The sequence below is a fragment of the Ranitomeya imitator genome, chromosome 4 (genome assembly GCF_032444005.1).
Source record: "Ranitomeya imitator isolate aRanImi1 chromosome 4, aRanImi1.pri, whole genome shotgun sequence".
NCBI lineage: Eukaryota > Metazoa > Chordata > Amphibia > Anura > Dendrobatidae > Ranitomeya > Ranitomeya imitator.
The window spans coordinates 628923508-628945987 of record NC_091285.1 but is presented as its reverse complement, the minus strand read 5'-3'; the positions used below and the strand labels follow the sequence as shown (position 1 = coordinate 628945987).

At 41.3% G+C, this 22480-nt stretch overlaps 1 protein-coding gene across 3 annotated transcripts in view; it reads right to left on the bottom strand.

Annotated features, from left to right (window-relative positions):
• Window positions 1–22480, bottom strand: part of AEBP1 (AE binding protein 1) — a 57179-nt gene that overhangs the window by 16257 nt on the left and 18442 nt on the right. For 2 of the 3 annotated variants that reach the window (XM_069766695.1, XM_069766696.1), the window contains exons 3-13: window positions 21622–22350; window positions 19959–20024; window positions 19652–19735; window positions 12821–12895; window positions 11924–11995; window positions 9179–9235; window positions 8699–8764; window positions 8493–8602; window positions 8081–8220; window positions 7290–7374; window positions 1901–2045 (exon numbers count right to left, since the gene is read on the bottom strand). In XM_069766695.1, coding sequence (XP_069622796.1) covers window positions 1901–2045; window positions 7290–7374; window positions 8081–8220; window positions 8493–8602; window positions 8699–8764; window positions 9179–9235; window positions 11924–11995; window positions 12821–12895; window positions 19652–19735; window positions 19959–20024; window positions 21622–22350 — 1629 coding nt within the window. The remainder of the gene's footprint in view (window positions 1–1900; window positions 2046–7289; window positions 7375–8080; window positions 8221–8492; window positions 8603–8698; window positions 8765–9178; window positions 9236–11923; window positions 11996–12820; window positions 12896–19651; window positions 19736–19958; window positions 20025–21621; window positions 22351–22480) is intronic. The other variant, XM_069766697.1, reaches the window with a different exon arrangement.

Here is a 22480-nt window from a genome sequence, read left to right as displayed (position 1 = left end):
AGAACTGTAGCCAGGTACCACAAACATGCAACACATTCACACTCCAGGCCACCAGGGGGAGCTTTTGATCCTATTCACTAGGTGACTCTATGTATATATATATATATATACTGTATATATATATATATATATATATATATATAGATATATATGTGTATATATATATATGTATGTATATATATATATATAACTGGTAGTCTGTAGGGAAAGTGAGTCAGTTCCAGGAAGGTCCAGTCAGTTCTTGCCAGGAAACAGACTGGATCAGTCTGAAGGGAGAGGAAGGTTTTACGGAGCTGTATAGCTGCAGTGCAGCAGCTCCTGGAAAGAGACATTCAGAAAGCCGAATACATTGCAGAGAGCGTACAGGAGAGCAAAGCATCGGAGAGAATACCAGGGTGAGACCAGCCCCGAGCAGGCTGCCTCCTTCTGAGGCGCAGAGACCGGTAGCCGGAACACCGAGGTTGTAAGGACCTCTATGACTCACATCAGAGACCGGCAGGACAGCTGAACTCCAAGTTACCTGTCCGACCTACCACCCAGGAGGCAAGGTGGCACCCCTCAGAGGCTATGGCGTGCTAGAGTCCCTATAAACATCCTCAAGCCACCAGTCATACGGGTTATGTCCTATCCTATCCGGAGGACAGAAAGAGAGAGATAACATCTGTGAGGACCTTATGTGAAGCCCTAGGCAGTAAGGGACTACAACACCATGGCGCTAGAGGAAGGCTTTTGATTTCCACCTGGATAAGGGGACTGATAACTTGCCTCCAAGTCGGTCAGACCCTGCCTGCCCTGTGATCTGGTACCCTGGACTGTGGCTGCCTGAAGTCGACGTTAAACAAGGTAAAGAGACTGCAAACCTGTGTCCTCATTCTTTACTGCGCCTTTCACCATCCTCCATCTACACACCAGGAGCCCTGGGGATACACTTCACCTGTGGGAAGTTATACTATCTAGCTGCCATAACATCACCCCAGAGAACCCCTTAAAGCAGCGTCAGTCCCCACTGACTGAATACCACAGGTGGCGTCACGAACATAAACGTTATTCCCTTTAAAGACCTTTCCATTTTACATGGGCGCCCAGGGCCACGGACCGGGTCAGCCACCGTGACATCCCCCTGTGAACCGCAGGACCCGATACCGAGTACTCCATGGTCCTGGCGGGCGACTCACTTGCATCCTGATGAACTGGAAATTTTGACAATTCCAAGAGGCATTGGCTTCTTACCTCGGCAATTACTCATGTAAGCCACAAACTGCATTGTCTCTGAAAGTTTGGGAATAATGACGTCCCAGGCGCTTATTGTGGGAATAGGGTTAGGGGAGATTCAGGACTTTTTCATGGTTGAAAATACAATACTGATGGAGGAGGTGCGCACAGAACACTTTACCATATGGGGGCACAAAAAATGGGTGACATAACTATTGTGTAGGGGTACAAACGGAGACATTCTTGTGAAAAGAGCATAAAAGGGCTGAGTTTTGTTAAGGGTATGGTGATAATGAATGTTCATTGTGTGGTGGTATTATTTGGTGTCTGAATTATTTATTGGTAAATTATCATAAATAAATTAAAAAATTGGACATAAATTTGTACGGTATTTAATTTTTTTTTTTGAAGAGGAGAGTATGCAACCTAGATGCATTAATCCCACGGTACAGTTCCCTATGGAGGCACCGTATGACGGCACACAAAGCGCCTACATACAGACCCTTAGGACTCTGTGTCCTACTGTGTAGCGGTGTAATACTGAGTTTTCTTCCATATTAAATGATTATCTCTCAGATTTTCTGAAGACTATTTGTGGGTTTCTGATGTATAATCCAATGTAGAGTACAATTCTTTTCATTCCGAATATACCAAAATTTTTGATTAAAATAAAATTGATATTTCTTACTGGATATTGGACATCCTAAGACCTCCATGCGCATGCACAGGCTGCCATTCCAGGTCTGGGGATATATACGCAGGAATCTTGCTACAACGGGTTCTGGAAAATCTGTCTGCACCGGTGTGTCCTTGTCCACGTTCCCATAGAACATCTGTAAAGAGACATTGGAGAGGGGGTAACTATAAAAACTGACACTATAGAGCCCCATTTATCAAAGCCATATTTCTTAACACAAAGCTGACCTTGTTGCCTATAGCAACCAATCACACCGCAGGTTTAATTGCTCCAGAGCAGTTTGAGAAATCAAAGCTGTGCACTGATTGGTCACTACGGGTAACAATATACATACTAACAACATTAGTGTTTGCAGCATAGGGACGTTTAAAGGGGTATTTAAATCCCCAAGATCCTATCCCAATATGTAGTAGGTGTAATAAGAGCTAAGGCTAAGCACCAGAATTGGCGCATCTAATGCTTGTGCCATTTCTGGGGAGGCTGAGGGCTGGTGTTATTAGTCTAGGAGGTGGTCGATATCAATGGCACCTTCCCAGCCTATTAAGAGCAGCCTGCAGCTGTCTATTTAGCCTTTGCTGGTTATTAAACATTGGGGGGACCCCACGTCTTTTTTTTGGGGGGGAGGGGAGGGGGTCTTCCCTTTTTAGTAACCAGTAAAGGCTATGCAGACAGCTGTGAGCTGACATTGATAGACTGGGAACCTTTATAGATATTATCCCCTTCCCAGAAAAATAACACCTGCCACCAGCTGTCTGCTTTATCTCAGCTGGTTAATAAAGATAAGGGGATGCCATGCCATTTTTTAAATTTATTTAAAGCTTTGGCTACAACTGTCTACAGCGATGCCTGATCTCGCTGATTGCCGGGAGACAAGGTGAGGATGTTGACAGTTGTGGTTATTACTATTCCCAGATGCCGTGCTGCTGACTACAACTGTCATCAGCGTCGCCTAGTCCCATTGATCGCAGAGAGACCAGGCGAGGATGATGATAGTTGTAGTTGGTAACTGGCAGCTTGGAAAAGCGCTAACTGTACTGCTTTGCCCAGCCGCTCACAGATGTCACACGGATGTCATCTATGTGCCATCAGTGTGTACGTGTGCAGTATGCATTTCCTCTGTGCTGCCAGAAAAAAAGGCATGTGCGAGGGTTTTTCAAACGGACACATAGTCCATGTGAAAAACCTGACGTGTGCACAACCATTGAACACAATGTGTGTGCGTGTCCATATTTGCAGACCTTAAAAAACAGACCGCATATGGACATAAAAAATGGACATGTGAAGGGAGCCTAATGCTGAGTGAGTCTCTGTGCCATGCAAACAGTGTTAGTAATCTCCATTTTTGACAAAAATAGCCAGAATTGAACTTTTCTCTCATTCAGGTGTTAAGGTGGGGAGTAGAGGTATATCTTGATGGTCCAGAGTAGTAATGCAAACTTTGTGAATAGGCCTCAATTTACTACATGCCATTTATACTCCTCAACATTGAAATTGCATCACCAAGATGGAACAGTCGTGGAGTTATGGAAATCCCAGGATGGATAGACACGCTACTGATATGTTAATGAAGAAAAAAATGGAACAAAAAAAAGGGGAAATACCTCAAACATTTTCAGGGAATGGTACATTAAGATGGAATAGGTAAATGAACACTGCAATTTTTTAGTCACTCATAAAGTATAATGCACAGCCCATCTTCATCCATAAAGTATAATGCAGTCCACAGTCGCTCATAAAGTATAAAGTATACTTTTTTGAGTGCTTTATAGCCAGCAATAGCCGCAATAAGAATATATATAATTTTTTGAATACTTTATAGCTAGTTCAGCATTAAGGGTTTTTTGCTATATATACAGTTAGGTCCATATATATTTGGACAGAGACAACATTTTTCTAATTTTGGTTATAGACATCACCACAATGAATTTTAAACAAAACAATTCAGATGCAGTTGAAGTTCAGACTTTCAGCTTTCATTTGAGGGTATCCACATTAAAATTGGATGAAGGGATTAGGAGTTTCAGCTCCTTAACATGTGCCACCCTGTTTTTAAAGGGCCCAAAAGTAATTGGACAGATTAAATAATTTTAAATAAAATGTTCATTTTTAGTACTTAGTTGAAAATCCTTTGTTGGCAATGACTGCCTGAAGTCTTGAACTCATGGACATCACCAGACGCTGTGTTTCCTCCTTTTTGATGCTCTGCCAGGCCTTCACTGCGGTGGTTTTCAGTTGCTGTTTGTTTGTGGGCCTTTCTGTCTGAAGTTTAGTCTTTAACAAGTGAAATGCATGCTCAATTGGGTTGAGATCAGGTGACTGACTTGGCCAATCAAGAATATTCCACTTCTTTGCTTTAATAAACTCCTGGGTTGCTTTGGCTTTATGTTTTGGGTCATTGTCCATCTGTAGTATGAAACAACGACCAATCAGTTTTGCTGTATTTGGCTGGATCTGAGCACACAGTATGGCTCTGAATACCTCAGTATTCATTCGGCTGCTTCTGTCCTGTGTCACATCATCAATAAACACTAGTAACCCAGTGCCACCGGCAGCCATGCATGCCCAAGCCATCACACTGCCTCCGCCATGTTTTACAGATGATGTGGTATGCTTTGGATCATGAGCTGTACCACGCCTTCTCCATTTTTTTCTCTTTCCATCATTCTGGTAGAGGTTGATCTTGGTTTCATCTGTCCAAAGAATGTTCTTCCAGAACTGTGCTGGCTTTTTTAGATGTTTTTTAGCAAAGTCCAGTCTAGCCTTTTTATTCTTGATGCTTATGAGTGGCTTGCACCGTGCAGTGAACCCTCTGTATTTACTTTCATGCAGTCTTCTCTTTATGGTAGATTTGGATATTGATACGCCGACCTCCTGGAGAGTGTTGGTCACTTGGTTGGCTGTTGTGAAGGGGTTTCTCTTCACCATGGAGATTATTCTGTGATCATCCTCCACTGTTATCTTCCGTGGGCGCCCAGGTCTTTTTGCATTGATGAGTTCCCCAGTGCTTTCTTTCTTTCTCAGTATGTACCAAACTGTAGATTTTGCCACTCCTTATATTGTAGCAAATTCTCGGATGGGTTTTTTCTGTTTTCGCAGCTTTAAGATGGCTTGTTTCACCTGCATGGAGAGCTCCTTTGACCTCATGTTTACTTCACAGCAAAACCTTCCAAATGCAAGCACCACACCTAAAATCAACTCCAAACCTTTTATCTGCTTAATTGAGAATGACATAATGAAGGGATTGCCCACACCTGTCCATGAAATAGCCATGGAGTCAATTGTCCAATTACTTTTGGTCCCTTTAAAAACAGGGTGGCACGTGTTAAGGAGCTGAAACTCTTAAACCCTTCATCCAATTTTAATGTGGATACCCTCATATGAAAGCTGAAAGTCTGAACTTCAACTGCATCTGAATTGTTTTGTTTAAAATTCATTGTGGTAATGTCTATAACCAAAATTAGAAAAATGTTGTCTCTGTCCAAATATATATGGACCTAACTGTATAACTGATCTATTCCTTCCTTGAGGCAGGCTTCTATCTTATGTAGCACTCAATTTTATATTGTTTTTTGGTTGCGGTATGGCTTTGGAAAAGCTGCTGAAATGCAAATGAGATCATATCTCTGCATAGGTATATTTTGTCCTTTTCACCCAGCAGGCTAACGCACATTTAGCTTTGTTTTCCTAAAAAATTGCAGTGTTCATTTACCTATTCCATCTAACTGTACCATTCCCTGAACATTTTGGAGGTATTTCCCCTTTTATTTTCCCCTGTCTTTTTAAATTTAGCCTTTAACAATTTGTATTTAATAAAAATAATTATTTTATTATCAGTCATCTTTCTAGTCACTTTGTACCATTGGTTTGATTGAATATGTGTTTCATTACATGGATTACTATTGGATGTGCATTATACTTTATGGATGACTATGGGATGTGCATTATAATACATGTATGACTACATATGTACGTGCATTATAATACATAGATTACCATTGACTGTGCATTATACTTTATGGATGACTATAGGCTGTGCATTATACTACATGCATGACTGGGCTGTGTATTATACTTTATGAATGACTGTGTGCTGTGCATTATACTTTATGGATGACTGTGTGCTGTGCATTATACTTTATGGATGACTGTGGGCTGTGCATTTTTTCTACATTGATAACTATGGGCTGTGCATTATACGTTATGGATGACTATGAGCTGTACATTATACTATATGGATGACTATAGGTTGTGTATTACACTACATGGATGACTATGGGCTATGCATTATACTTTATGGATGATTGAGGCGCATTATACTTTATAGATGAATATGGGCTGTGCATTATACTACATGGATGACTATGAAATGTGCATTATACGTTATGGATGACTGGTCTGTACATTATATTACATGAATGACTATGGGCTGTGCATTATACTACATGCATGAATATGGGCTGTGCACTATATTTTATGGATGACTATGGGCTGTGCATAATACTTTATGGGGGACTATGCACTGTGAAGTATATTATATAGAGGACTATGGGATGCATTATACTATATGGAGGACTATGGGGAGTGCATTATACCGGGGTACATCATACTCTAGTTACTCCACTGCCTAGAGGAGATAACAAGAACAGTGAAGAGTAAAATAAAATGTTTTAAATAAAAAAAAAAAAAATATGAAGAAAATGAAAAAAAAAAAAACAAAGTTCAAATCAACCCCTTTTCTCCCATTAAAAATAGACAATAAAAATCTTTTAAAAAATACATATATGTGGTATCACTGTGTCCAGAAAAGTCCGATCTATTAAAATCTAAAAACAATTAACCCGATCGGTAAACACCGTAAATGAAAAAAAATTTAAGATCACCAAAATTTTTTGGTCGCCGCAATTCCACCAAATGGCTGTAACAAGTGATCAAAAAGTCAATAAAAGATTTTGGATAAAAAGTCAAATCTATCCCAAAATGGTATTAATAAAAAAAGTTGTCTCGCTCTGCAAAAAAATAAGCCATGACACAGATTGTATCGGCCGAAAAATGACAATATTATGGTTCTCGGAAAATGGTGACACAACCTAAAAAATTGTTATTTCAGACTTATGAATGGGGTATTGTGGGGTATCCCAGTAATCATATTGATGAAGAGAATCAGACTATACTACAAGGTCATTTTTACCACAAAATGTACACTGTAAACACAATTCCCAAAAAACTGTCTACGGGAAGAGTCAGACGACCTTATAACTCAGACGATAATCGCAATGCAATGCTCGGACTGGCAGTAATACATCCATGTCAGAAGAACGTCAAGATCATCTGTAATGTTCAGGTTTCTTATAGTAAAATACGCAGATAAAATCGTACTCACCATCTCCTCATACCCATTGCTGTACATAGTCCATTTTTGGCTGTCGTTACTGAAACCCACGTAGAATGAAGTGACAAAATCATCACTATTGGAAAAAAATATGGATTAATATAAGTCAGGATCAGACAGTCATATGAAAAAAAATTGTTTTAGTTACAGCTGCAAATTTCAGACATGACCTTCTCCATGTGTGACTCGGTGTATCCGTCTGCATAACGAAAGGGTGCAAGACCTGAATGCAATTTATATGCACTCGTTTGGTCCAAAAATGGGAGCAGAATAGAGCATGCCCCTATTTTTATCACATGGACCATCAGCCCTTGTGAAAAATCTCTGATGAGAACAGTCACACTGGTTATTATTGGATCAGTGTGCCTTCTGTTGTGCACAAGGACAGCACAATGACTGAAAACCCAGCGATATGTAAAAATAATGGTTTTCTATCTTGCCTAACTTTACATAACTTTTAAGAAAAAGGTTGTACCTTGGTCCCAAACCTGTTTCTTGGGGTGGATAACTCTGTATGGTGCCATATGGAAGCATCATAACGTAGCACACAGAGGTCCCAAGGTTTCATAGTTAGGAGTCATTGTTGCGCCATACTCCATCACTCAGCTATGACGGGATTTAGATGCTGATCTAATTAGATTTTATGGTAGATACAGCTGGATAGCATTTTTCAGCAGTCAGCCAGGAATGTTACTTTCTTCTACTGATGGTACAACCCTCTTGAGAACCAAAATGTAGATTGTGTCATTAATTTCGGGTCAGGTTTTATTCTTAGTACTCACTGAAGGACAGAGTCCCGTCCTTGGGTTATAACACCAGTGAATAATGTGCTTCTTCTAGTGTCCACCTCCAACCACTGTGTTCTGCCATCATCCTCGGCACACCAGGCACCATCAAAGAAGTCATCTTCATTACTGCCAGCCTAAAGGTAGGATAAAAGATGGGACTCGCATCTTGCTAGAGAACAGGTCCACACATCACACCGTGTGGAACTGAGATGTGGCTCCATCTGTTCATTTGTAGAGGGAAAATTGCTGAGCAATTTATGTAATTCCCATACAAATCTGAGAAGAGAGCTCCATTGATAGCAGCTCGCGACAAAGACCCCATTTTCAAGAAAGATGCAGGCCTTTTGGAAGTCCCAAAAATGTTGGAGATCGGAATAACCCTAATCCTTCTTAGTCTTGTACATACTTGCGTGTTAAGACGACCTCTTTGAGCGTGCAACCCATGGCGCAACATAGAGGATGAAAGCATCTGATCGTCTTCTATCCGATGGGACTCCAGACCAATTGGGGGGCACTCTGCATTAAGAACAAATTTTAGGAATGACAAAACTTGGTCAACTTAGATTATTTTAGGTTTTGTAAGATAAAATCGCACAATAAATTTGTACATACTTTTCCTCTCCTTAGGAGGTTCTTCCACCTCTTCTGAGTCCCATGTTTCTGGGGGCTTCTTCTTGTCTACAATAAAAAAAATAGATTACATAAAGTTACATATTAAAATCTAAATTACATTCTGTTCGTATGGCAAAGTTGGCTGACCTGAGAATTCTAAAAGTCTAAAATTTACCAGTGTGGCACATCTCCATGATTTGGCTAGGCCAGAGTAGAAAAAGGATGAGACATCCTTTCTAAACAGTCCCTTCCATGGTGCCCAAATCCTGGGACTGAAGAATCCAAAAACCTCAAGCACCTCGTGGCTATATCATTACTATCCAGTTTACGCCCTAATTTTCCCCATCAATCTATATCTTTTTCTTCATGCTCTATCTAATTGATGACTTCCATCACCCCCTGCATTGATTATCTCTTCTATTGTTCCTGTCTCGCTGGTTTAGTGGCCCAGCAATACATGAGGTCCATTTTTTCCCTCACCTTTCCGATTTTTCTCCTCCTCCTCTCTCTCACGTTCTTCTTTGCTAGTTGTTTTCTCTGTAAACATAAAATATGGTACATATAATGTTGATCAGCAATGTGTCCCAAAATTACAAAATGGCACTTCCAAACCTTAAATGCAAATCAAAGGGGTAGTAATTGTACTACCACAAAAATGAAGCGAACCATAAATAGACTAAAAATTAGTGCCCATGGTCAGGTAGTAACCCCTGTGCTGCGACGCACGTTTTGCCCTTCTGCTTCCGGGGGCGCCTGTCTGTAACATCAGTTCAAAGAAGTATTGTCACCCATGCTTTGGATATGTATCCTATCTGGGAATGGGCTATTTTACTTGTATACCTGAATTATATTTAAAACAAGGGGTCATACTGGGGTATGTTGTGAGTATATATATATTATTCTTACTGGGAAATTAATAGAACAGATGCTTTCAGCGCTGATTCAATTTCTTTGCTAATGTGCATTTCTCGTGAGTTTAGAATAGGTATTCCTTATATTTTATGTGTGACCTGCTTAGAGTAAAATATTGGATTATTTCCTTTATTAGGCTTGGTTCACATTGCGTTAATGGGTGTCTGCTAGCGGACTCCGTTACATGGTGCAATTGTCGCAATTAGCGCTATGTAACGGATCCGTTAGCGCACCCATTGACTGCAATGTGCTAACAGATCTCTAGCGCATCGCTAGCGCATGCCATTTTTGGCATGCGCTAGCGATGTCCCGTTAGTTTCGGACGGACCGCGGACGCTGCTTGCAGCGTCCGATGTCCGTTCCTCGCTAGCACATCGGGTATCTGTGCTAGCGGGATCACCAAACGCGATCCCTTTTGGGACATTGCGTTAGTACAATCCACTAGCGTATGCGCTAAACGGATTGCCATAACGCAATGTGAACCTAGCCTAAATTTGATTTAACATTACTTTGTAATTTTGGTCTGTTGTTGTTCCCCCTTGGGATATTTTTATGTGCATCGTGGATATGTGGCCTTTTTACATAATTTTTTGTTTTCAATAAATATTAATTTTTAGTCTATTTATGGTTCGCTTCATTTTTGTAGTAGTACAATTACTACCCCTTTGATTTACATATAATGTTAGCAAAAATCCAAAAAGTAACAATAAGCATATTTTAATAGAAATCTGCCAGTAGGAGCAACCCTCCTAAGCTGTCTATACAGACATGTATGTCATAAAAAGTGGAATGAAATGATACCTTTATATCTGTTGTCTGATGTCTAATTCCAGAGAAATCCACATTTTTTTTTAAAATATGTAAATTAGCTGTTAAGAGCCATGGTTTGGGCATAGATCTCCATGAGAATCTGCCTCCAGAACTTATTGTAAATCTAAGGGGCAGTGAGACATGTAATGACTGACAGTCTGCTCTCCTGATTTACATGTCTCACACTGGTAATAATACACTGGTAATAATCTCTGGAGGCAGATTCCCAGGGAGATCTATGTCGGGACCAGAGATCTTCATAGCTCATTTACATATTAAGATAAACGTGGATTTTTTTCTGGAATAAGACATCGTATCGCAGATATCAAGGTATCATTTTATTCAGCTTTCTATTACCTGAATGACCATATAGACGGTTTAGGAGGGTTGATCCTACTGACAGATTTCACAAAACAGAAAAATATAGAATAAAAAGTATAATATTTAGGACCATTTTATTAAGTTACTAATGTAGAATAGTTAGTCAAACCAAAAAATCGTGGTGGAAAAAGATCAGTGGAAGAAAGACAGCAAAAATACCACCCTATTATTTAGATCCCACCAATAGACTAGACTAGATTTACATGCAAGAAAGGAGGGGGCATATCTCAGGAACGGAGAGGCGCAGGAACAAACTAAAACTATACAAGATTCAAAAGAACAGCAGCATTTACTCCAGGTAAAAAAAAGACTACGTGTTTATGGTAAGTGACAGGTCCTCTTTAACATTGGCCATATAATAATCAGATCTAGAATCTCTTATCCTTCTAATAAATATTTATTAACATTTTGCTGAATTCACTTATTTAACAGTTAATTTTTTCCTGTACCATTGTGCATAGGGTGTTGTATGTTCAGAGATAGTTTCCTCTAGAAGCAATACATACATACAAACATAGTCTAATTCGACCAGATTCATAGAGAATTCAAAAGAATAAAAATTATATTCCACCATATAAAATGGTAGGCATACAGACATTCAGGGCTCACATGCTGTATGAGTGCGGTATTATGGCGCCATGTACCTCGGAGGTTGTATGGAGCAGTAATCCAGCTATGTGCATGAGTCCTAACACCGATTAATCATGGTGTCTCTATACCCACGGCTAAATACACATATATGTCTAACAAAAAAAGGATCCCTATCACAAAAGAAAATAAAATGCAATTTTAATCTAAAATTGGGGCATCCATGGTACACGATTAAATACAAGTTCATCTGATGCGTTTCTGGCCGAAGCCCTTACTACGTCTAAGGTCTTTGGCCAGAAACGCGTCAGATGAACTTGCTTTTAATCGTGTACTATGGATATCGCAATTTTTGATCTGGATGGAATAAAGATTTGATCCTTTTTTCCTTATGCATCTACCACCGGTGGTCAACGGTTACTAGATCCGCGCATACCTAATGAGAGCAACCACACAACTTATTGCACGGTAAGGCTTTTCCTTTTCTTTTTTTCCATTTGTATTTATACACATATATGTACATTAAAGAATTACTTGAGTATGTCTCCTCTTCCGTCCACTCTCCCTCATTCGTGTCCGGTGGTTTGAGGTAAATGGTATAATCATCTGTACGGATAAAAGAAAATGACATGTATTTTGGAGGTGCTGACAATTCGGATGACTCCTTTAGTGAGTATATGGCAATCCCATAGCAGTCTGAGCATTTCTACTAGACATCGAACATTTTTGACTCTTTAATCAAGGCAACGATGGGAAACCTTATTGTCAACCTTTGTAGTCCCTGCCTATTATGTGTCTCATGGGATAATGGTATAGAATACACTAACAGGGTACTTATTATCATGGGAACCCATGTATTGCTTCAAGATTTACACAGCTACCATCTTTGTTGTAAAAAAAGAGAGTAAACCAAGAGAAATAAAGGATGAGAACCAAAGAGCCTCTGTACGGATAAAGAGAAGTGTCCTGTATTTGCAGGTGTCAACAAGTCTGAAGACTCATTTGCTGTAGCACTCCGAGATATTCCCATAGCCATGAAACCTTAGAAGTCCTCTTCAATCAAGTCTCATTTTACTATCCAATTGCTTCTGCTTTTGTAACAGATCTTCTCAAAAGTCCTAAAAACTTAACGATGTGCTAAACATGCCCGACAATCTTGTAAGAGTGCCAGTACCAGTCACCTATTTTGAGCCCTCGGCTCTTTCAATGAGGGCATTTCTATAGAATCTGGATCAGACTACATAGGATTTGTAGTCTGGGTGCGTATAGCTGCTGCAAACTCAAAAGAGTGGTAGATTTTTCATGAAGACTATTTGCGAAATGTCTTTATTTTTGTAATTTAGATGCAGTGGTGGAAAGAAGGATTACGTAGATGTAAGGCTCTTGTTTTACAAAATAATACTACATTACTAAATTTTGAATAATACTCACAGTCATCGTAATTAAATCCTGGTTTCGGGTCTGGGTATTCAGGAAGTGGTGGAGGAGTTACAACTACTGGCTTCTCTAAGGAGACAATTATAATTACAGATTAAAATAATTCTACTCGAAAATTGAACTGGAAAATGTGTTTCTCTGACAAACTGTGGTTTCGAAACTAGCATAGTCAGAAGCTACAAAAAATAGTCTCTACTAGTGATGAACGAGTGTGCTCGCCACTCGAGTGAGCATCGGGGTGCTCGAGTAGTGAGAGTGCTTGAGCGCCATGCTCGAGTCCTTGTCCCGCATGTTTTGTGGCTGTTAAAGAGGAGAAGATGGAGCCAAATTCGAAATGATCACAGCAACAACTTTCAAATACAATTTGAACTTTAAAAGGTTATTCCCAAAATCACCAGTTATACCCTATTCAAAGGATAGGGGGTATAAATTGCTGACTGTTGGGTGTCCGACTGCAGGGACCTTCAGCAATCTCAAGAAAAGGGCTCTGTAAATTCATTGTCAATGGGGCTGACCGAAATAGTGAAGTACTTGGCTTCCTCCAGCAGTCCTAAAGACAATAAATATAGCAGTGGTCGAGCATGTTCACCTCCGCTCCATACAGAGCTCCGATCTCGGAATTCTGGAACCCCGACTTTGGGATCGCCGAGAGTTCCAATGGTCGGACGCCCAGCGATCAACTAGTTATTCCGTAAAAATAGGGGATAACTTGCGATTTTGGGAAAACTCCTTTACCATGGTTGTCCACTTCGATAATGTCTTTTTGTTAGAAGGGTCCCTGGTAATGAGGGTGATCCACTGCTGACCTCTCAATACATGCTGTAATCTATGTTGGAACCTGCCAGAAAGTATCGAAATCTCCTGCAGCACAACAATAGGAGATATAATAAAGTATTGACTTCATAGTTTTCCCTAATAAGATATTAGATTTTTCTTTTTCTAGATAATCCATATTGGAATTAAAGAGAAGCTGTCACCTCCAGAAATACTATTTATCTGCAGATTACCACTATATCATCAGTTAAATAGTATTTCTCTGCAGTGTGTGTGTAGCGAGTGTGTTCACCGAGCGGAATGTCAATCAATGTGCCGGTGAGTGATTACAGCACTCTTACTGTATAGTGACTGGTGAACAGTTCCCTGCAGGCCTCGATGACTGAAAGCGAGCAGCTGCAGGGAGGATATAACTTCATTTTCTCCATGTATCCACTTCTCCAGTAAACCTTACAGGCATGATTTATACACTTTTCGTCTGCAGATTACCCCTAAATCTGCAGGTAGAGAGCTTTTCGGGAGATGACTGCCAGGTTCCCATTGATTTAAGAATGTTGTTTGGAATAAGGAGGAGGCTAATAGAACAACTGTAATGTAAGTCTATACAAATAGTATCAGTTCCACATTATAATAAAAGTTACATTGTTTTTCATGAATCTAGACCAAGCTTGGCTTTCATTGCATACTAAGAGTGGAGAGATATCAAGTGAATTCCTCAAAATATCTCAAAAGTCCAAAATAACTTTGCCGGAATTTGCCTTGGACAAGTAACAGGAATTCTATGTTATCTGTATCATGGTATTCGAGACTGCAGCTCTGACTCCCCCGCAAAATCTTCAAGTCTCAGTCAAGTATATTGTCACATGACCTCAGTAAGATTTGATCATTGAGAAACATAGATTCAGTAATCTAGCTGAAAAATCTTAAAGGGGTTGTCCGGTTTTTTTTAATCCTCACAGCTCGTGCACCACATTCTGTCAGGTTTCTCCTGCGTCGGCCAAAAGAGGAGACAGTCATGTGACTGCATGTATGTGCTTTACATTCTTCCGGCCACATTCCGACTACACGTGTGCAACCTCACTCAACACGAGACAATGAGCAAGACTGCGCACATCAAGTCAGAATGTGGCCGTAAGTATGAAATTAGCATACCTACAGTCACGTGAATATTCGCTTGTGTCGCCGACACTGGAGAATCCTGGCAGCCGACACTGGAGAATCCTGACAGTCGACACTGGAGAATCCTGACAGCCGACACTGGAGAATCCTGACAGCTGACACTAGAGAATACTGACAGCCGACACTGGAGAATCCTGACAGCCGACACTGGAGAATCCTGACAGTCGACACTGGAGAATCCTGACAGCCGACACTGGAGAATCCTGTCAGTCGACACTGGAGAATCCTGTTAGGCGACACTGGAGAATCCTGACAGCCGACACTGGAGAATCATGACAGCCGGCACTGGAGAATCCTGACAGCCGACACTGGAGAATCCTGACAGCCGACACTGGAGAATCCTGACAGCCGACACTGGAGAATCCTGTTAGGCGACACTGGAGAATCCTGACAGCCGACACTGGAGAATCATGACAGCCGACACTGGAGAATCCTGACAGCCGACACTGGAGAATCCTGTTAGGCGACACTGGAGAATACTGACAGCCGACACTGGAGAATCCTGACAGCCGACACTGGAGAATACTGACAGCCGACACTGGAGAATCCTGACAGCCGACACTGGAGAATCCTGTTAGGCGACACTGGAGAATACTGACAGCCGACACTGGAGAATCATGACAGCCGGCACTGGAGAATCCTGGAAGCCGACACTGGAGAATACTGACAGCCGACACTGGAGAATCCTGACAGCCGACACTGGAGAATCCTGTTAGGCGACACTGGAGAATACTGACAGCCGACACTGGAGAATCCTGTTAGGCGACACTGGAGAATCCTGACAGCCGACACTGGAGAATACTGACAGCCGACACTGGAGAATCCTGACAGCCGACACTGGAGAATCCTGTTAGGCGACACTGGAGAATCCTGACAGCCGACACTGGAGAATCATGACAGCCGGCACTGGAGAATCCTGGAAGCCGACACTGGAGAATCCTGACAGCCGACACTGGAGAATCCTGACAGCCGACACTGGAGAATCCTGTTAGGCGACACTGGAGAATCCTGACAGCCGACACTGGAGAATCCTGTTAGGCGACACTGGAGAATACTGACAGCCGACACTGGAGAATCCTGTTAGGCGACACTGGAGAATACTGACAGCCGACACTGGAGAATACTGACAGCCGACACTGGAGAATCCTGACAGCCGACACTGGAGAATCCTGTTAGGCGACACTGGAGAATCCTGACAGCCGACACTGGAGAATCATGACAGCCGGCACTTGAGAATCCTGATAGGTGACACTGAAGAATCCTGACAGCTGACACTGGAGAATCCTGACAGCCGACACTGGAGAATACTGACAGCCGACACTGGAGAATACTGACAGCCGACACTGGAGAATCCTGACAGCCGACAGTGGAGTAGCTCGGAGTCTGTCAGGTATGTGTCAGACTGAACACAGGTCAGAGCCAGAGAGAGAAAAGCCAATACCGCACCCATGATTTCACAATGGAGGAATTTAAAAAACAGTTTCTCCACCTTCTCCTTTCTGACAGTTCCTGAGAATTGGATGGCATACAGATGTCATCCGAGTGCTGTCCAATTTTTTCATGGACCCATAGACTTGCATAGTTGATTTTGATCAAACCCCCGGCTCAATATCGGCCATGTCTCTGTGATCCATAACCAATGTAATGAGTGACAGATAAAGGATAACCTCTAGATAGACAGATCGGCCTTGTGCTGTGTTCATGATGAACAGTAGAGGATCCGGAATCTTAATTAGAATGTCAGTCAGTAATTAAGGCGAGAAATGATGAGCCCGTGGTTGGGACAGATGTGATAAAATGCTTCGGTAAAAGCAAATGGATTGAATACAAGAAAAAAACTGATCTACGATGAAATGCTAGATGCACGTCACGCTATATGGTGGCCTGTCACAATTCTGCCTAGTCCACAGTTCTGTCTTTCTGTGCATTGGAAATCATTTTACTCATTATAAGCTGTGGGATATTTTGGCGCCAGGGATGGAATATTACGATCATAAGTGAAGCTCATCTGTTACTAAGATTAGATCTCCGTTTTTCTGCCATAACTGGGGATACTCAGCTAAACATTTCACAACGTCCTTCAAATGCTTTACCTAGATCTAAAACAAGCCAGCTTGTCCCTGTTCCTCTCGGCATCTCTACATATAAAATTCCTGCATTCACTGAAGCTATTAGTAAAGCCTGCGGCCCTTGTTTTCTTTTTTTCACTAAATACAAGAACATTGCTTCCCTAGATGGGTGAATGAAATAAAAAAACAGGGCTCTTTAATTTCGGAAAAATGGGTCGTTCCTGTTATTAGAGGTCAACTCTAATTACCGTACTTAGGTTATGTGTTATGTGTACACCGCCTCTTTTTCAGATAGACTCTGCCCAGAATCCACCTGAAAAACTGCAGCAAAAGGGCCCCATATACGGTAATGAACATAATGCACAGCAACGTCAAAACGAGCTTGCTGTGCACATGTTCCGTCTCATGTCAGATTTTTTACCAACTTTAGGATTCGGAAACCCGAAAGCGTTAAAAGAAGTAACAGGATCACTCTACGTTCGGCAGCAACCTGCTCTCTATAATTAACAGTAGAGATTGAAATTTGCCGACCACAGAGACACCACGAGAACAATGGCACAGCCGCCTCACCTCAGCAAGAGAAAAAATAGCCACCGGCATTTTCCTGAAGCAGCTTCGCCTGGGAAAACTTAGCGACTGCGCCAGCATCTAAGTAACACCGTGTGCACATAGGGGTATTTCCATCTACAAGATCCTATCACAATATGTAGTAGGTGTAATAATATTAGCTAATACCTCCAATTAGAAATATAGTATAGTTTTTCTAATTCACCATGTCTCTTTCCTCATGTGCAGGCATTGCAGGACCTTAGGTATCCATGGCTACGACACTACCAACTAGCTAACTGTCACTATATCAGTGGCTGTATCCATGGATACCTAAGGTCCGGCAATGTCTGTGCAGGGGGTAAGTGACATAGCGACTCAGAAGAACTATACTACATTTTCAATTGGAGGTCTTTGCTAATATTCATATTATTACTCCTACTACATATTGAGAAAGGATCTTGGAGATGGGAATACCCCTTTAAGAGAAGCTAAAATGAGCTTATATTAAATTCAGAATTTTGTGTTACAAGTATTTTTTTTCATGTCATGATTTAAATCAAAAACTAAATTGGTAATCTTATAATGTTCACACTGGCAACTGGGACTATTTTAGATGGATAATTCCTGTCGCTTTAGAAAATGTTCCTTATCAGAGGTAGAGTTACAATGACAGGTAACTCCTCTGTACACAGGTGATAACACAGGATCCACCATTCACAGCTCACCTCCTCCCCCTCCCTGCACAATGACCTTAGCACACACTCATTAGATGCTTCAATACAAGAGATAGGGTCAGAGTCTGAACAGATTGTGATTTTGAAAAAAAATTGATGAAACATAAAAAAAAAATACATTTCAACAGTAGGCCATTTTCTGATGATAGTTTCCTTTTAAATAGGATGAAACTGCAATACCGGCCCCAGTCCAAAGAGAAGTAGGGTGTTGTTTTTTGGAAAAAAATCCACAGTTTTTCTCATTTTGCTTTTGTAGCAATTGAATACAAAAACTCCAGGGGTCCAGCAGGTAATAATAATAACAGTAACAACATTTATTTCATGACGAAGGACCATGTAGGTCTGAAACCTGTTGCCTGGAGTGCAGTGGATATTTATTTTCTGCCTTTTAAATTTTTGTGCTGTTGTGTTCAACCATTTTTGTGCCTTTTATACCATTCGTATGACAAAGTGGATTTCCTAAGAAAAGACCGGAATCACTTCTCATACCAGGACTATACTAATTTTTTACTACGGTCCCAAGAACTAACAGACAGGTAGGTGCTAACTACCTCTCTGTTCAGCCCAGCACATATTTCTGCCGGCACAGAGCGGTCACATACTGGTCCTGCCGGCGGAATATGCGGTTTCCACTGCAATCATGTCGACAGAGCAAGGACGTAGTGACTGCTGATGTCATGCTGATTGACAGCTAGCTCCCTGTTGCCTAACTGCAGGAAGCTGGCTGTCAATCAGCATGACGTCAGCAGTCATGCCTCGTCGACAGAGCAGGTCAGAAGAAGAAAAGCTGCTCTGTTTATGTGGAGCAGCTGAATCGCCGGCAGGAGCGGGCACATAGTGGTCCTGCCGGCGGGTTATGCGGTTTCCACTGAATCATGTCGACAGAGCAGGGACTTCGTGACTGCCGATGTCATGCTGATTGACAGCTGGCTCCCTGTTGCCTAACTGCAGGAAGCTGGCTGTCAATCAGCATGACGTCAGCAGTCATGCTTTGTCGACAGAGCAGATCAGAAGAAGAAAAGCTGCTCTGTTTATGTGGAGCAGCTGAATCGCCGGCAGGAGCGGTCACATAGTGGTCCTGCCGGCGGGTTATGCGGTTTCCACTGCAATCATGTCGACAGAGCAGGGACTTCATGACTACGGATGTCATGCTGATTGAAAGCTGGCTCCCTGTTGCCTAACTGCAGGAAGCTGGCTGTCAATCAGCATGACGTCAGCAGTCATGCTTCGTCGACAGAGCAGGTCAGAAGAAGAAAAGCTGCTCTGTTTATGTGGAGCAGCTGAATCGCCGGCAGGAGAGGTCGGTGACCACCCTATGCCAGCGCCGGGTAGAATAGGCAGGTAGTTGCCTCTGTTAGCAGCTACCTGCCTTTTAGTTCTTTGTCTTATAGCAGAAAAATAATATAGTCCTGGACAAGCCCTATAATGTGGTTGAATGTCTACGTATAGTATATAGATACAACAGAGCTGGATAAAGCAACCGATTTTGTCTTTTTACAACATCATTTAATAATTCTTACTGGGTGCAGGTTTCTCTTGGATCACAGGGCGCTCTGGACGCTGAGGAACTTTCGGAGGCTTCACATTACGTCTGTTAAATCCGTCTATGTAGGAAAAAATAATAATTTAATGTGAAGGAAGCTAAACAAATATATAAAAAAAAGGAAATTCGGAGAAAAATATGTAGAAACGAACAGAGGAAATATATAGAAATGTATATAGAAATGAATAAGGGGCATGTAAGAAAAGCATAATAAAGCTAAGAGTGAGGAACAGCTATAACAGATACAGAACAAACACAAAAGGTCAAATAAGTGTTGACCATACAGTCATCATAGTCCTCCCTCTCCAGGCGCTCATTGTAGTCTTCAGTTGGGAGCTCCACGTCCACACCTGATGGGAACAAATAACACAGAATGGCCAAATATGTATATTAATTTGTCAGATTTATGTAACTTTGTCCATTTCTATAAGATACATAGAGTCCTATTCATTATTGCATTTACACCTTTTTTGGCTACTTTTTGGGGGTTTTCACCTCTTTTTTTATCTGCACCTCTTTCTACTTCAATAAAGTCTATTTTGTCCTTTGTTTCGTTTTTGCTTTTTTACTTTTACAGTCAACATTGTTGGTGGGATTGAGGTTTCTGAACCATCAATTGCGACCATTTAAAAAGTAGTGTAAAACTTGCACAGATATACTCCAGGCTTCCTCCACGGAATTATTATTTTTTTTTTTTCTGCGGCTGGAATTTTTGAACAAGTTTTGTGACATTTTAAAAGAACAAATGACCTCTTTTTTTGCGCTAACATTTAGCAAAAAAGGTTAAATACAAAAATAAAGAGCATTTTTTTATTTGCCGAAAAAAAAATGTATGAACCATTTCAAAGAATTTGGCACAAAAAAAATCAATGTATGCGTAAAGATAGAAAAGTGACTTAAAAAAAGAAAGTAGATGATGAATGAGAGCCTTGATGTCCGGAACTGAACACCATTTAGGATTTGTACGCAAAACAATTAAAAAAAGGCGAAAAACTCTACGTGATATACAGGCAGTAAATCACACATAGGAGTAAGACGACAGTTTCTTGCATACAAGTGCTATCCCTGCTTCTCACGGATGTTTAGTACCTACAATAGTAAATAGGGCTATTCACATGTCCGTGATTTTGATCATTGATACTAGTCTCCTGAAATAATGCTTGGGCAGCCTTTTCAGGATATGAAACTTTTATTGCTGTACGTTGCCGCGCTATGTTGGACATGTGCACGGCCACATAGAATAACAATTGTCCGAGTGTGATCTGACAAATCATCGGATTGCACTAGTATTATAAATGGCAAATCTGTGTTCTGTCTTAGAAGCTTCTAGTCACGCCTCAGTGTTCCGCATCCATTGTTTGGTTATTTAAAATTTTTTCTTTAATTTTCATAAAAACTCAATGTAAATGAACAAGAATAGCAGGAAAATTAACTAGACAGATCAACTACTGATGAGGGAGCATGCTCGGATGAGGTGTTATCTGGGCATGCTCGGGTGCTAACCGTGTGTCTTCGGAGTGTTCGATTAATATGTTCGAGTCCCCATGGCTGCATGTCTCACGGCTTTTTCGACAGCTGCAATAGATGCAGGGATTGCCTAACAAACAGGGTATCCCCTCATATGTTGCGACTGTCGAACATCCGCGAGACATGCAGCCGCGGGGACTCAAACATATTATTCGAGCACGCCGAAGACACTCGGTTAGCACCTGAGCATGCCGAGAGACCACTGGAGCGGCGGGTGTTTGGACTGCTAAGTACCACGTCATATTTTACTTTATAACATTCCCTATGCTGTGGTTAGTGCTAAAAAGTGGTGAGAACCCCTCACACTCTTCCTCAATCCACCCGTCAAGAATCTAAACCAGTAAAGACAAGTCTAGAACAACCGTATGCACAAGACCTTTATAATTATAATCATCTTAATATCACATATTTAACACGCACCTTCTGACCATTTGTCTTCTCCAGTCTGTAGTTTTGTGCCAGTCACCGGTGGTCTCCTGTACCTCTCCTTCTCCTCAGGGGGCTGCCTGTTCCTTTCCTTCTCCTCAGGGGGCTGCCTGTTCCTTTCCTTCTCCTCAGGGGGCTGCCTGTTCCTTTCCTTCTCCTTAGGGGGCTGTCTGTACCTTTCCTGTTCAGTAACATCAGGTGTTTTGTACTTGTCTCCTGGTTCTTTGTATTGTTCCTCATCATAGTCCTCTGGGACGTGCGTTCTGTACCCGTCTTCCTCTCCTTCTATGATGTAGGGTCTTCTGTATTTTTCCTCATTATAATCCTCAGTGACCTGAGGTCTTCTATAGCCATATTTATCTTGTTCATGAGTTTGTGGTTGTCTATCTCTTTCTTCCTCCACTGTAATTGGTGTTCTATAACTGTCCTCTCCTTCAGGCAAATGGGGTCTCGTGTATGTCTCTTCTTTTCTTATTTTCTTGTCCCTGTGCCCTGCTTCCTCTACCTCTGGATGTCGGTCTTGTTTCTTAACTGGTGCCTTCTTTGTAGGTTTGGGTGGCTTGCTTTTTTTAGTTGGTTTTGGCTTTTTTTCTTTTGGCTCTTTTGGTTTCTTAGTTGGTTTTGGAGGTTTTTCCTTTTTAGGTGCCTTCTCTTTTGGCTTTTTGGTGGGTTTGAGAGGTTTCTCTTTTTTCTCTTTGTTTGGTTTTTCTTTTACTGCTGTTTCTGTTGTATAAAGAATATAGTCAAAATCTAGATGGCATATAGACAGCGAAGAAAGATAGATAGATAGATAGATAGATAGATAGATAGATAGATAGATAGATAAAAATGGAACAGCACACTACCGCAGTTT